This window comes from Nerophis lumbriciformis, linkage group LG11 (genome assembly GCF_033978685.3).
Source record: "Nerophis lumbriciformis linkage group LG11, RoL_Nlum_v2.1, whole genome shotgun sequence".
Classification (NCBI taxonomy): Eukaryota; Metazoa; Chordata; class Actinopteri; order Syngnathiformes; family Syngnathidae; genus Nerophis; species Nerophis lumbriciformis.
Genome location: NC_084558.2, coordinates 15,680,811 through 15,697,334, shown reverse-complemented (window position 1 = coordinate 15,697,334; position 16,524 = coordinate 15,680,811). Strand labels below are relative to the sequence as shown.

Sequence of the window (16,524 nt, the reverse complement as noted above, 5' to 3'; positions counted from 1 at the left end):
TATATGAAAGCCAGTGACAAACTTTTGGTGAATATTACCATACCATACCATACCAACTTTATTTATATTCTCGTCACAATCCGAACTATGCGAAAAGTGGGGCACCACTGCATATAATTTATTGTACAACAAAGCAGGTTTGTCCACCAAGTTTGTTCAGTATGTTGATGTTATGCAATAGGTTCCATCATCACTATATTTAGTAAAGTATTCCATAACGGTTCTTCATCACTGTGCCGATTAGAGAGTTCCTTAAGACTTGTAAGTTATGTGCTGCAGGCTTTATTACAACAATATACTTTGGTTATACAATAATCACACTACAAGAGTGCAAACGTTTGCCAATATCCACTAAACTATTTTTGGGTAGATTTTTTTCAATTTAGTTCACAGGTGGCAATAAGCAGTAAAGCTTCATACTTAACACACAAGGACAGATGAGGGCTCCACCTACCTGATGACCACAATGATGCCGTCAAATATATTGTAGGGGTTCTTGATGTACCCAAAAGGCCCATAGACCAAAACCTTCAACAGCATCTCGAGGGAGAATAGGCTAGTGAACACAATGTTGCTGATCTCCAAGGCATTGGTCAGTTCATCAGGCTGGAGGGATAAAAAACGTGGAGTTATTAGTACGTCATTAGATATACTTCATTCTTGCTGCCTCTCTCTCGTGCTGTGTGTTGTGCTTATTGGTACCTCAAAAAATTAATGCATCAAAATTCATACAATTTGGAAACAGATGAAGCAACTTTTATAACATCAAATTGGACACATTATTTTAGTTATTAGTTTTAGTTATTAGTTTATTGGTACTCGAAGGTAAACACTTGTTTTGCAGCCAACAAGATCACAACATCCATTAAACATCCATCCATCCATCCATTTTCTACCGCTTATTCCCTTCGGGGTTGCGGGCGGAAGGCGGGGTACACTCTGGACAAGTCGCCACCTCATCGCAGGGCCAACACAGATAGACAGACAACATTCAAACTCACATTCACACACTAGGGCCAATTTAGTGTTGCCAATCAACCTATCCCCAGGTGCATGTCTTTGGAGGTGGGAGGAAGCCGGAGTACCCGGAGGGAACCCACGCAGTCACGGGGAGAACATGCAAACTCCACACAGAAAGATCCCGAGGCTGGGATTGAACTACTGGACTACTCAGGACCTTCGTATTGTGAGGCAGACGCACTAACCCCTGTCCAACGTGCTGCCCACATCCATTAAACATACAGGAAAATGTAAAATCTCAAACATGCAATATAAAGAAATACCTATCACACTAAAAGCAATACAATGTCAAAGATAAGTTGTAAATTGGGGTTTCTACAGGTACATCTAGTTTAATGCTTTTTAATGCTCTTTTTAATGCCACTTAAAAAAATAATGCCCATGTGTATGTATGCATGCGTATATGTATATATGTATTGTCTATGTGTATATCTTTACGTGCACGTCCAAAAAAAAAAAAAAGTAGCTTTGCGTCAGCGTTTACTAATAATGACAAAGAAAAACAAGGTCATGAAAACTTCCTGCAACCTAAAAGACATTATAAAGACAATTTCAATCAAAGAAAACAAAAAAACACAATATTATGCTTTTATATATTTATTTTTATATTTTTCTTTGGTTATGCCTTGCACATGCTTGATTTGGTGTATTATTCCCTTATGGTATTTTTGTTTCAATTGCTTAATTACTGTTTGAGAAGTATAAAGAAAAAATAATTGTGCATATTTTGCAAAAAATGTTTAGAGACATGTTTATTTGTATGTTTTGATTGTTTGAATTGTATGCATCATATTGTTGTTGAAATAAAGAGATGTTTTTGGTTAGCTTGTTACGACATCATTTCTGGGGTTCACACAACCCACCTTTGTGTACGTCTCTTCCAACGGTTTCAAAGCAATGTGCACATTTAAAGTGACTGCTCTGTCAAAATGATTAGCTCCGTCATTAAAGTACATATTGCTACCACTGCTACACACAGGAAAATCTGTAGAAGAGAATTGCAAGGTCACACTTGCTTATGCAGAAACAAATATTGTGGATGACTGACAATCAGTGTGTTCTTGTAATTCTACTGTCAAATAATTGTGCTTTGGTGCTGAGAGCGATGCGCAGAGTGAGACCTCTTTTATCCAGTTGGAAAGCCAGAGATCAAGACGTAGCAATTTAGCAATAACAGCAAAAACTGAGTTTATTTTCATTTATTGTTAAATATATTGACTTACTGACTGTCAGTCCAGGCCTACAATTGTATAAAAAAAAGGGAATGCCGCTTGTCATCAACTTTAATTAATAGACTTTTTAATGCCATTTAAGGCTTGAATTTTCGCAAAATCTTTTTATTGACTTTAAATGCCTTTTAATGACCCGTGGAAAATCTGTAAATGTACTTAAAGTTTTAGTTTCAGTTTAACTGTAGATTCAATTAAAGGTAGATACCTGTTCTGTGTCACCTTTTTGAGACCACTTGTCTAACAAACATCTTTATATTAATTGGATAATGTTACTCATCTCATTATGTGAATCACAACCTATACATGTGTTTGTGTCACAAATTGTGCACATGAAATAAACAAACAAACAAAAGTGTAACATATTGCTGTTAAATGAAAAAGCGATAGGATTAAATAATGTCAGCTTTTTCCTAATCTTCTTTGGATATGTAATGAAAAAAATGGAAATATGTGTTGTAACTGCTTTCATACAAATACATTAAAAATATAACCATAAACCATTACTGTTACGTTCTGACGGTCTGGAACCCCTAGATGGGGAGATGGCAGGCGTAGCGCAGGTAAACATACATTTAATGTCAAAAACACAAAGTAATAGTGCAGCAGGGAAGTGCACATGAAACAAATGCAAGCAATGATCCAGCCTTGACTCAGAAGTGAGGCTGGCATACAAACCCTTCTAATTAGTGATCAGAGGCAGATGAGTACAATCAGCGCTCAGTGGCAGAACAGTTAGTGGAAACTAAAAGTAAGAGCGCTGGACAGGAACATAGGAAAAAACAATACATACAGTCAGAACTGAAATGTCAGGTGATGACACATAACCATGACTTGCTGCCAGGCAGAGTTCAAATAAAAATTGCGTATAGGCCAATGAAAAAGTGGTAAAGGGCTCCAATATCTCCACAACGCAAGTCACACAGTGGCAAATTGTCACATTTGGAAATGCATTATAATGGGATACCTTGGCTACTCTTGACATAGATTTACAACCGACTTGCCGGAAATTTCAACTGGTCGTGAGATTGACTGTATGCAATGAGCTGCAGGTACAATTACAAATAGTTGTACAGTAGTATTAGCATTCATTCATTTATTATTTTCGACATATTAGTCAATCAGATGAATGTAAAGTTCTGGAAAGTACAGTCAGGGACAGCACACTTCAGTGCCATGGATAGTTACATTTGCTAATTTTAACTTAGACCATTTCCAGTTGTGTTGCTTCGGCCCTGCACAATTGTGCTCTTGCTTTTGCATTACCATCACAAGAAGGACACTTCCCCCTGCTAACATGTCCCTAATGCAGTCACCACTAAGGCCAAGTCTTTACTAAGTCGTTTTACCCCTCAAACAAATAAGTATTTAGCCTAAGCCCCGTTTCAGTCACATTAAACCAGCGTTTAAGGTCCCCCTCCTCGGACAAATTTTTACACGGGTAAGTCAGCCTTGTATTTCCTGAATTTCCGGCACTTAGCTTTTGTATGGACTCATTGATCGTTTCCAAAGTGAGTTCGGAGAGGAAGTGACGCCAGAAAGAACACGCCCACACAGGAAGTGATGTCAGAAAGAACAGGCCACAGCCAGCTTCATAATAAAGCAGTATCGTAACTCGGAGCTAACAGCTGGAAATATGGAGGCGAGTCAACCAGACATGCCCGTGTTTCTCTTTCTTCTACATGTACAGAAATCACACATGAATACCTTAAGAGAAAGTGATTGCAGCTATTTCGGATACAACACTTCTCAGACGGCAAGATAACTTTCCAATGCACGAAAAACTTTGTCCATTTGTCAAAGGAGAGTTAACGAGAATGCGAGCTACCGTGGATGTGATAAAAAAGGTAGCGTGTGTTTGTATTACCTGGCTGTCGAGGGAAAACTAACTACGGAAAATGGCGAATGCTTTTTGACTGGCAAAGCAGACTATATCAGTTATTGTCTGCTATGTATGTCGCAGACTCAACGTCCAGGTCCAGAGTATATAAAGTCAACAAAAAGGAATGGACAATGAAGGTGAAGGCAAAAGAGTGAGGAGTGTCCTGACCAGATATCTAGATCCCCAGTTTGATTGATGTAAAATGTTTTTTATCACATTGTTTACGTGTCAAATAAAGACGTGATTAATTTATGATGGCTCAGGTGTGATTCACTACAATAGGGCCCCACAGCACACTGGATTCCAGTTAATTGAAATACCACAACACTGGATATTGTTCAGATAAGTTAAATGTAAGAACTTGCACACAAAGCAACACTGGAGATGACTATGACGTGTACATTTTCCGCGCATGCGTACTAGGTCCTGTTGCGCTGGCGGACAGAGGGGGAGGGGGTCTTAAACGGTGGCATTGTTGTGTGTGGACAGGATAAGCTCAGGTGTGATTTACCCTGGATAACCTTAGTGTAAATGAGGCCTAAGTCATATCCTGAATATGCACGTAATGTACAGTCGCAATCAAAAGTTTACATACACTTGTAAAGAACATAATGTCATGGCTGTCTTAAGTTTTCAATAATTTGTACAACTCTTATTTTTTTGTGATACAGTGATTGGAGCACATACTTGTTGGTCACAAAAAACATTCATGAAGTTTGGTTCTTTTACGGATTTATAATGGCTCTACTGAAAATGTGACCAAATCTGCTGGGTCAAAAGTATACATACAGCAATGTTAATATTTGGTTACATGTCCCTTGGCAAGTTTGACTGCAATAAGGCTCTTTTGTTTGCCATCCACAAGCTTCTGGCAAGCGTCTGGTAGAATTTTTGACCACTCCTTATGCCAAAATTGGTGCAGTTCAGCTAAATTTGTTGGTTTTCTGACATTGACTTGTTTCTTCAGCATCGTGCACACATTTAATTCAGGACTTTGGTAAGGCCATTCTAAAACCTTAATTATAGGTTGATTTAGCATTACTTTACCACTTTTGACGTGTGTTTGGAGTCATTGTCCTGTTGGAACACAGAACTCTCCTTCAGAAGGTCTTATCTTTGTCCATGTGATTTCAGATGAAACAATTGAGCTGTTTGGACACAATACCCAGCAATATATTTGGATGAGAAAAGGTGAGGCCTTTAATCCCAGGAACATCATGCCCAATGTCAAGCATGGTGGTGGTAATATTATGATCTGGGCCTGTTTTGCTGCCAATGGAACTGTTGCTTTAAATGGGACAATGAAAAAGGAGGATTACTTCCAAATTCTTCAGGACAACCTAAAATTATCAGCCCGGAAGGTTGGGTCTTGGGCGCAGTTGGGTGTTACAACAAGACAATGACCCCAAACACACGTCAAAAGTGGTAAAGGAATGGCTAAATCAGGCTAGAATTAAGGTTTTAGAATGGCCTTCCCAAAGTCCTGACTTAAACGTGTGGACAATGCTGAAGAAACAAGTCCATGTCAGAAAACCAACACATTTAGCTGAACTGCACCAATTGTGTCAAGAGGAGTGGTCAACAATTCAAACAGAAGCTTGTGGATGGCTACCAAAAGCGCCTTATTGCAGTGAAACTTGCCAAGGGACATGTAAGCAAATATTAACATTGCTGTATGTATACTTTTGACCCAGCAGATTTGGTCACATTTTCAGTAGACCCATAATAAATTCATAAAAGAACCAAACTTCATGAATGTTTTTTGTGACCAACAAGTATGTGCTCCAATCACTCTATCACAAAAAAATAAGAGTTGTAGAAAGTATTGGAAACTCAAGACAGCCATGACATTGTGTTCTTTACAAGTGTATGTAAACTTTTGATAGCGACTGTACATTGATAATATGATGTGGAAGGACATAAATAACAATTGAACAATACAAGTGTGTCTTTTTCTTGCTCAGGATAGCACTCACTCAACCTTGTATGCACAGCAGGACAGACACGTAGGCCAATCACAAAGCTGCAGCAAAATGTGTCAGAGACGTCTGCTTGGTGCTCATCGGAGAATTGAGCTGCCGCTCACATCGGGATCAAACAACTGGCACATATTGTATGTGTTTTATAGGATTACAAAAAAAAAAGCCAGCAACAACAAGCAGACAGAAAAGACAAAGAGCCAAACGATAAAAGGCGAGGCACGTCCAACCACGACAAAATATGTAAATCAGACCTCTATTGCCAGTTTTGGCTATTATGGCAGAGGAGAAAAGAGCTGAATGCTGTCTGTGGACTGGGAAACATCCTAGACAAGCTCCACAAAGCCTTTCATACCTATCCAATAAACAGTTTACACAACTCAAACATGGTGTCATTTGCACACATTGCCCAGGATGGAAGGTGTTGAAAAGATGATCTACTGCATGTTATCGGTTTGTTCCCCATCCAGCTACATACAGTAAGGGCCTGATCTACTAAAGGTTTGCGTGTACTAAAACACGTGCAAACTTGATAGCACACGCAAAGGTGATATAAGTTTGTGCGCAGAGGATTGCAGCTCTTAAGTGAGCAAGATAAGGAGTGCAGTCGATTTAGCGTGTCTGTCTGCCTTCATGTACATACAGAATATATGCTGATAAAACACCCACAATACTAATCAATCGGCACACACTATGTGATTTATCGAGGATTATATACTGCTCTGTGAGAGCTACTTGGCATCCTTATTTAGTACATCTGAAAAGTATGTTCAAACTGGCACAGTTACGGTGAGAAAGGAGGATATCGCACAGCACAGACAGACAATGGACGGAGAATCCTCAGTCCTACATTTTTGTGTCAACATACAGTATTTAGACTGTCAGAAAATAATACACATATTGTTTATTCAGCAATATCACTTGATAATTGTATAGCTGCTAGATGACTTAAGGGACTGATTAAAAAAAAAAAAAAAAAATGCTTTTAGTGTGCAGTATGGACTTTGGAGAACGCCACCAGCCATCATTTCGAGTGACTTTCACCACAACACAACAACTCAGATGATATAACGATATCAGCGGCTCACCGTGGTTTGTTGTCGGCACTAAGGAAGGAGGCGAAAAGGCGAGCGGACGAAAACAAGGAAGGAAGCCCGGCTGACGTACAGGTTGAAACAATAGGCTGGCTTAAGTTAAACTTGAGGCTATAAACTAAGCTTTGAGCTTCATCACAAATGTAATAACAGATTATATAACTTACTCGTCCATTGCCAAACACAGTAGGCACTGATCCAAATAAAAGTAGTTGTATTAAAATAATTATTTATTTTGCCGGAGGACAGTGACGATGTTGTCTTACATTAGAAGGCAAAGCTAGTTACACAACAATTTCGAGCTAACATTGCTAACGTATCGTTGTCACATTTCTAGCCTACTGTTATTACCTACCGTTTCATTGTCTCCTCCATTGCACTTTGTTGTTTGGACTATGAAGGCAGGAACATTTAATAAAATGGCGTACTCACGCAAAGACCATTGGGTAAGCGTTTACCATGTATAGAGATATCCGCAAACGTCACAGGATAGACACATTCCAAACGGACCGTTTGGAGGAAGTACAAAGAAAGGCAAGATTGTTTAATACATATCTCTGCAATTCCTGCATGGTTTGATTTCACATTTTCAGGACTTATGCAACATTTGTAAATAATGTTTTGCTGCATGTTTTAAAACATAAACAAAAAACCACAAGTAGCAGCATGATAACATAAATGTTCAGTAAATGAGTGTCTCCATGGCCACAGACGCATAGTACACTGCAAAAAGTCAGTGTTCAAAAACAAGATTTTTTTTTTTTTAAATTAGGGGTATTTTATTTGAACTAAGCAAAATGATCTGCCAATAGAACAAGAAAATTTGGCTTGTCAAGACTTTCCAAAACAAGTAAAATTGGCTAACCTCAATGAACCCAAAAATACCTTAAATAAGAATATTCTCACTAATAACAAGTGCACTTTTCTTGGTAGAAAAAAAAGGGACCTTTTTGCTCAATATGTTGAAAAATATTCTTAAATGAAGCAATTGCTAGTGCCATTATCTTGACATAATGATATGCGCTCGGCATCATGATTTTTTTTCTTCATGCTTGAAGTAAGAAATTATTACTTTAACAAAGTAGTTTTATACTTGTGAGTGTTAATGACACAGCTTTGCAAAAGTTGATATTCTAGTTTCAAGCATGTTTTACTCAATATAGGTCATAAAATCTCAGCAACAAGCTGTGATATCTTACTGAGATAATTTAGGACCAAAACCCTTAAAACAAGTAAAACACTCTAACATGAAATCTGCTTAGTGAGAAGAATTATCTTATCAGACAGAAAATAAGCAAATATCACCCTTATTTGAGATATTTAATCTTACTTAGATTTCAGTTTTTGCAGTGTACACGCAAAAACCTGTTCTAAATAAGGCGGTCTGCGCCAGTTGTACACTTAGTCTTAGTAAATAACACGCACTACCCCCACTGACAGTACACATTATGTTATAGTTTGCATGCACTGTTTAGTCTAAGCTTTTTTTTATCCTTAGTATATGAGGCTCCCAGTGTACAGCACTGTATATGTATTCCCACGTAATGCAATGTAATGTAATCACAGAGTAGTGTAGTCTGTTCTGGTGGTCTGCCATTGCCAACACAGTATGGACACACAGACAAAAATTATGAAGATTAACATCATTTCATCAAAAACATTTCCATGATGACACAAGTCTGTCAATTTATTCTCCTGTAACACCACATGTGTCTTATTCGTACAGTTTTAAGGTAAACATGGCACTTAAATGCACTTAAACCAGCCCACTATCAAAGTTTGCAAAAGTTTAGTGTGAGTGTTTGACCAAGCAAAAGTTTGCAATGACAAGACATTGCAGAGTATTTAGTCATCACTCCCTAAAGACGTGAATGCAAAAATGGCGCCCGGGGCACAAAAAGAGACTGACATTACTAATGCCTAATATTGCACCATCACTTTTAGTCCTTCAGAAACAACCCCATTTGTTCATTTGAACGCTTCTCACAACTAAATACATCACCTGAATTGAGAAAAGAATGGTTAGGTGTCCATATTTTTTTGAATACTTTTGTTTATAAACCCCAATACCAGAAGTATCAAGCTCAAGGCCCAAAGGCTAGATCTGGCTCGCCCAATCGTTTATTGTGGCCCACAAAAAACAGTAAATAATATGTGTCAAAGTAATTCAGGGCTTCCCCTTAATGTAACTGATGGTGGCGCACAGCCACAGCAAAATCATAACTGCCATACTTGAAAAAAAGTGTTTTTACGTGAAAACAAATAAAAGTAATGTAATGTATTGTCGTCTCCAGAAGAAGTCAAAAGTCTGACGCTATTTTTAACTTATATTGTCAATTCTATGCTGACAACCGGCCCAATTCCAACAGGTTATACCTCCCGTGCAAACACTTTCGTCTCCGAGCTTTCTCGATTGTCTGGAGCATAGTCAGCATGTCTGTGATGTGGACGGAACCTAAGTACTTTTGTATATCCCAGATACACCCGTGGACAGGGATCTACAAAATGTGCAGATGTTAAAAGGACAGTGGCGGTTTTTAAGGAGAGAAAGTCCAACTGGAGCAGCAGCGCGAAGCAAGTGTGACGTCATGCTCTCAGCAAACCCTTAAACGAATTAATATTTAGCCTAAGCCCCGTTTCAGTCACACTAAACCAGCGTTTAAGGTCCCCCTCTTCGGACAAATTTTTACACGGGTAACTCAGCCGTGTATTTCTTGATTTTCCGGCACTTAGCTTTGTATGGACTCGTTGATTGTTTACAAAGTGAGTTCAGAGAGGAAGTGACGCCAGAAAGACTGCGCCCCACACAGGAAGTGATGTCAGAAAGAACGCGCCACAGCCAGCTTCATAATTAAGCGGTTTCGTAGCTCGGAGCTAACCTCTGGAAATATGTAAGCGAGTCATCCAGACATGCCTGTGTTTCTCCTTCCATCTGTACAGACGCTTGTGGAAATCACACATGAATACCTTAAGAGAAAGCGATTGCAGCTATTTGGCTTTTGAATGTCAGCTGTGATTCTACATAGCGCAGAACTTTGTCCATTTGTCTAAGGAGAGACAACAAGAATGCGAGCTCCCGTGGATGTGATAAAAAAGGTAGCGTGTGATTTGTATTACCTGGCTGTCGAGGGAAGACGAAGGAAAACTATGGAAAACAGTGAATGCTTTTGGATTGGCATAGCAGACTGTATCAGTTATTGTCCGCCATGTATGTAGCGGACTCAACGTCTAGGTCCAGAGTATATAAAGTCACCAAAAACGAATGGACAATGAAGGTGAAGGCAAAATAGTGAGGAGTGTCCTGACCAGATATCTAGATTCCTAGTTTGATTGATGTAAAATGTTATGTCACATTGTTTACATGTCTAATAAAGATGTGATTAATTTTTGATGGCTCAGATGTGATTCACGACAATAGGGCCCCACAGCACACTGGATTCCAGTTAATTGAAATACCACAACACTGGATATTGTTCAGATAAGTTACATTTAAGAACTTTCACACAAAGCAACATTGGAGGTGATTATGACGTGCGCATTTTCCGCACATGGATAGTAGGTCGCGTTGCGCCGGCGGACGGAGGGGGGTGGGGGTCTTAAACGGTGGTATTGTTGTGTGTGGACACGGATAAGGTTAGGTGGGATTTACCCTGGATAACCTTATCCGGGCCTAAAATGCCAGTGTTTTATAGAAGAACTTGGACCACTGTAACATCAGCAGGTCTTTGCATTGACATTTTTACTTTGCTAGCAAACATAGAACACTGGGGTCCAAACCTGTGAATCACGTAACTGAGGCATTTCTCAAGGCATCCCCTTGAGTCCTCTAACTTTTTGGCAGTAACACTTTTATAATGTGACTTGTATAATTAAGGTGTTGCTGTAGCATGTTTACTTCAGATGCAGGCAGTAGTCTTTTGTTCAACTCTTTTTTATTTATACTAGCAGTGTTCCTCAAGATTCCATTATAGGTCATCTCTTCTTCTATCATTTGGGCCATTAAAAATGTGACCCACGAGTTCAGTTAGAATAAAAGAAAACACTAGAGTGCTGTCAAAAGAAATACTTTTTGACTAGCTTTTTTGCAAACGGCCCTTAAAACAGCAGAACATTCCTGTGACTCTGACAAAATAAATAGACCAACATAAAATGTCCACTGTAGAGGACATTGGGTCTCTAGAACAGTGGTCCCCAACCTTTTTGTAACTGCGGACTGGTCAACGCTTGAAAATTTGTCCCACGGACCGAGGGACAATATATATATTGATATATAATGTAGGAACCAGAAATATTAATAACAGAAAGAAACCACCCTTTTGTGCGAATGAGTGTAAATGAGTATAAATGGAGGAGGGAGGTTTTTTGGGTTGGTGCACTAATTGTAAGTGTATCTTGTGTTTTTTATGATGATTTAATAAAAAAATAAAAAAAAGGAAAAAAAAATAAAAAATTTTTTAGATTTCTTGTGCGGCCCGGTACCAATCGATCCACGGACCGGTACCGGTGGTTAGGGACCACTGTTCTAGAACATACAATGTGAATAACCCTGTTTTAGAAGGTACTTACTAGTGATCAGCGACAACATTAATTCCCTTTGTGGTCTTGTCTTTTGCAAGCAAATGCCTTGACAAACCTGATCTTCAACGCTAAATTGCAAAGTGCCAGGACAGCAAATTTTAAAACAACTGGATATTAAATTCAAGAGGTAATGGCGATGCTCTTAATAGGACATTTTAGTTTAAGTACAGACATCACTGTAGTATAAACATGCAACATCTTCCAATTCCTTGACATGAGTAAGGCGATGTGGACCCGAGACACAATGATTAGACGTACTAAAATATGAGGGAACTGTGCCAGACAAGCTCAGACGGCAAATATGTGGTTTACCACAGCCACAGTTAACGGAACAAGTAGCTGACAACTTGAGTTGTAGCCAGTTATTATTGGATTTGGTGTAAGTGGTAAGAAGACCTTCTGTATGTGTTTATCTTGACCATTTATGTTTAGGTATGAGTATGGCCTCATGTGATTGATGTACATAATGTCACAACCACTATGAGGTACATAAAAATGTTATATATTATTATATTTATTCATGGCTTTTCGCTCCTGCCATTGAACCGTTTTTTTTGGGCAAACCAAACAATATCTGTTTCATCTCACCTCTTTCTCACTGTCTGTCTTTTAAATCCCTGTGAAGTTCACAGACACATTTATCTGATTTATCTGACTGCTTTATTTAATCCATTCAGATCAGGGCGGCGGCCATAAATACTTCATAAGGACAGGAGTTCAAAGGGGAATCAAGTACAGGCAGACTGAGATGTCTGCATTCTTTTATATTCATGTTCTCAACTAAAGCATGAATATTTAATGATGTGCCCCCCAAAGTTACCATGTGGATCATCAACAAGCCACATGTAAACCAACTGAGTACATTTGAAACCCACATTCCTGCATGCAAGCCAACTCTGCTGGGTCAAAAGTATACATACAGCAATGTTAATATTTGGTTACATGTCATTTGGCAAGTTTCACTGCAATAAGGCGCTTTTGGTAGCCATCCACAAGCTTCTGGCAAGCTTTTGGTTTATTTTTTGACCACTCCTCTTGACAAAATTGGTGCAGTTCAGCTAACTCTGTTGGTTTTCTGACATGGACTTGTTTCTTCAGCATTGTCCAAACGTTTAAGTCAAGACTTTGGGAAGGCCATTCTGAAACCTTATATTGCCTGATTTAGCCATTCCTTTACCACTTTTGACGTGTGTTTGGGGTCATTGTCCTGTTGGAACACCCAACTGCGCCCAAGACCCAACCTCCGTGCTGATGATTTTAGGATGTCCTGAAGAATTTTTCATTGTCCCATTTAAAGGACCAGTTCAATTGGCAGCAAACAGGCCCAGAGCATAATACTACCACCACCAAGCTTGACGGTATGAATGGTGTTCCTGAGATTAAAGGCCTCACCTTTTGTCCTCCAAACATATTGCTGGGTATTGTTTACATACAGCAACTTTTTGCTTTATGTATACTTTTGACCTAGCAGATTTGGTCACATTTTCAGTAGAATGTTTTTTGTGACAAACAAGTATGTGCTCCACTCACTCTATCACAAAAAAATAAGAGTTGTAGAAATTATTGGACAGAGCCATGACATTATGCTCTTTACAAGTGTATGTAAACTTTTGATCGCGACTGTACGTGCAACGCTTTAATAGATAGTACGCCAGCACCAGAAGTACCATTTTTATGAGCTGAGACTTAGACTAGCAGAAATCTGGCCCTGAGAATGATCATTAAGTTGTTTTATATTTCTCCCCACTGTTTCTGCTTTGCTATTGTTCACTCTTGTGTAGTACACACAGCCTCGGACGTCATGCAAGAGAACAAACAATAAAACTGACATATTCCTGCAGTGCCGTGTTTCACGGTCAACATTATACAATCATTTCTTAATTCAATGATTGCCGCTGACGTGTGAGTACCAGCAAGGGAGAGATTAATGGCTACATGTGTTACAAGTGTGTTCGCGAGACAATGCTCTTGCTTTACTAATTGCCTCACTGAATGGTCGTTTCCTGCCTAAAGAGGCTGTGGGAGCATCAGGAGGTAAAGTGTGTTTGATGAGGTATGGTGTAATCTGGTTAGCGCTAATGTAATACCACCTAATCTGATGTGATATAATCCAAATGGAATGCCGCACTCAGACTGTTAATGATGCAGCACTTGGTGATTCTGTGTCGGTTTAATCAAGTGGGTGTGCTTGCTCAGGAGGAAGTAATTTTTAAAGCATGAAATAAAGAGGGATACACTCACCCTGTTGATTATTGGCTGATTGGGCTGGTTGTACGGAAGTGTATAGTTACATACCCGAGTAATGCAGGCAAAGGCCGGCCCTAGGTTTTTTTGTGGCCCTAAACAACATGTACAAAACCCAAAACCAGTGAAGTTGGCACGTTGTGTAAATCGTCAATAAAAACAGAATACAATGATTTGCAAATCCTTTTCAACTTATATTCAATTGAATGCACTGCAAAGACAAGATACTTAACGTTCGAACTGGAAAATGTTGTTATTTTTCGCAAATATTAACCCATTTGGAATTTGATGCCTGCAACATGTTTAAAAAAAAGCTTACACAAGTGGCAAAAAAGACTGAGAAAGTTGAGGAATGCTCATCAAACACTTATTTGGAAAATCCCACAGGTGAGGGCCATGATTGGGTATAAAAGCAGCTTCCATGAAATGCTCAGTCATTCACAAATGCGTGAGCAAATTGTCGAACAGATTAAGAACAACGTTTCTGAACGAGCTATTGCAAGGAATTTAGGGATTTCACCATCTAAGGCAGGCCTGGGCAAATTAAGGCCCGGGGGCCACATGCGGCCCGTTGAGCTTTTCAATCTGGCCCGCCGGACATTCCCAGATAATTATTTTAGATCTTTAAGATGGATAGTGTAGTTGCCATTATGATGTGCAGTGATGTTTTCTAATGAACGTAAGTCTTCAACTATACAAAGTATTTCAATGGTTGGAATCTGCGCTTATGGATGATATACCGGTTACTATGGTAATCTAATTAGTTACTATGGTAATCTACGTCACAGCAGCTCAGACGAGGCACCAAGCAGTGTCGGTGGGAAGCGTTTCCACGGACGCGGAAGGAGATTTTCACAACAAAGTTCTAAAGCTTAGTGATATATAGAATAGAATATAATAGAATAGAATAGAATAGAAAGTACTTTATTGATCCCTGGGGGAAATTCAGAAAATATCAGATGTATCAGATTGTAGATGGGTTTATTTTGTACCCTTCGCGTTCATATTTCACTGTTTGTTGTATTTTTGTTGCGTTCCATGTGATTGTAAAATATGTTGATCGAAAGGGGGTGTGACATATATATTTTGTCAATATTCAGTGTTTTATCGTTCATAGAAAAATTTAAAATTCCATTACGTTTTTTAAGGCGGTCTGTCATAACGTTTTTAACAATCAATCAGACATTATTGTGAGGTTTTGTATTAGTGTTCCTAAAAATAGATATACCGGCCCCCAGACACATTTTCTTCTCTAAATGTGGCCCCTGAGTCAAAATAATTGCCCAGGCCTGATCTAAGGTCTGTAATATCATCAAAAAGTTCAGAAAATCTGGAGAAATCACTGCACGTAACAATAAATGCCCGTGACCTTCGATCCCTCAGGCGGTACTGCATCAAAAAGCGACATCAGTGTGTACAGGATATCACTACATGGGCTCAGGAACACTTCAGAAAACCACTGTCAGTAACTACAGTTCATCGCTACATCTGTAAGTGCAAGTTACAATACTTTACTATGCAAAGCGAAAGACATTTATCAACAACACCCAGAAACGCCGCCGGCTTCGTTGGGCCCAAGCTCATCTAAGACGGGCTGATGCAATGTGTAAAAGTGTTCTGTTGTCTAACGAGTCCATATTTCAAATTGTTTTTGGAAACTGTGGATGTTGTGTCTTCCGGAACAAAGAGGAAAAGAACCATTCGAACTGTTCTATGTGTGGCGCAGTGGGAGAGTGGCCGTGCGCAACCCGAGGGTCCCTGGTTCAATCCCCACCTAGTACCAACCTCGTCATGTCCGTTGTGTCCTGAGCAAGACACTTCACCCTTGCTCCTGATGGGTGCTGGTTAGCGCCTTGCATGGCAGCTCCCTCCATCAGTGTGTGAATGTGTGTGTGAATGGGTAAATGTGGAAGTAGTGTCAAAGCGCTTTGAGTACCTTGAAGGTAGAAAAGCGCTATACAAGTACAACCCATTTATTATTTATTTATAAGTTCAAAAGCACAATTCAGTTAATCAAAGTTTATCAAGCAAACACCTGCAGAGAACATACTACTGAAGTGACCGGTCGCCATAATCATGTTGCCCCCCTAGTCGTTGTGGCCCTAAAGAACCACCAGCCTAGTAAACAGGCTACTGTAGCATAGACTCTATTTAACCCATAATCCTGACCATTAATGTATACATTAATGTGTGGTCAGTGATCCTGTGCAGTCAAAGTCTTGGCTCGTCATCAGTTTGCGGTCCACATAGGCAGCCGTTTAATAAATATATATATATTTCACTAGTTAGTTACATTTTGTAAACATTCCATTGCACATTGCAAATGATGTGTGCCACAGAAAACACAGTTTTGGCCGTATGTATGTGTTTGAATGGCAGCCAGGCGGCACAGACAGTAGTAAGATATGTTATTCTGCAAAAGATTGAAGCGCTAGTGTGTAACACTCATAAAGGAGGGGAAATACATCTATCCATCCAGAGTTTCGAAAAAAGAAGAA

At 39.3% G+C, this 16,524-nt stretch overlaps 1 protein-coding gene across 1 annotated transcript in view; it reads right to left on the bottom strand.

The window, feature by feature from the left end:
* cacna1g (calcium channel, voltage-dependent, T type, alpha 1G subunit) overlaps window positions 1-16,524 on the bottom strand; it is a 329,783-nt gene that overhangs the window by 175,421 nt on the left and 137,838 nt on the right. Inside the window, exon 9 of the mRNA XM_061967247.2 lies at window positions 455-606. Within this exon, the coding sequence (XP_061823231.2) occupies window positions 455-606 (152 nt within the window). The remainder of the gene's footprint in view (window positions 1-454; window positions 607-16,524) is intronic.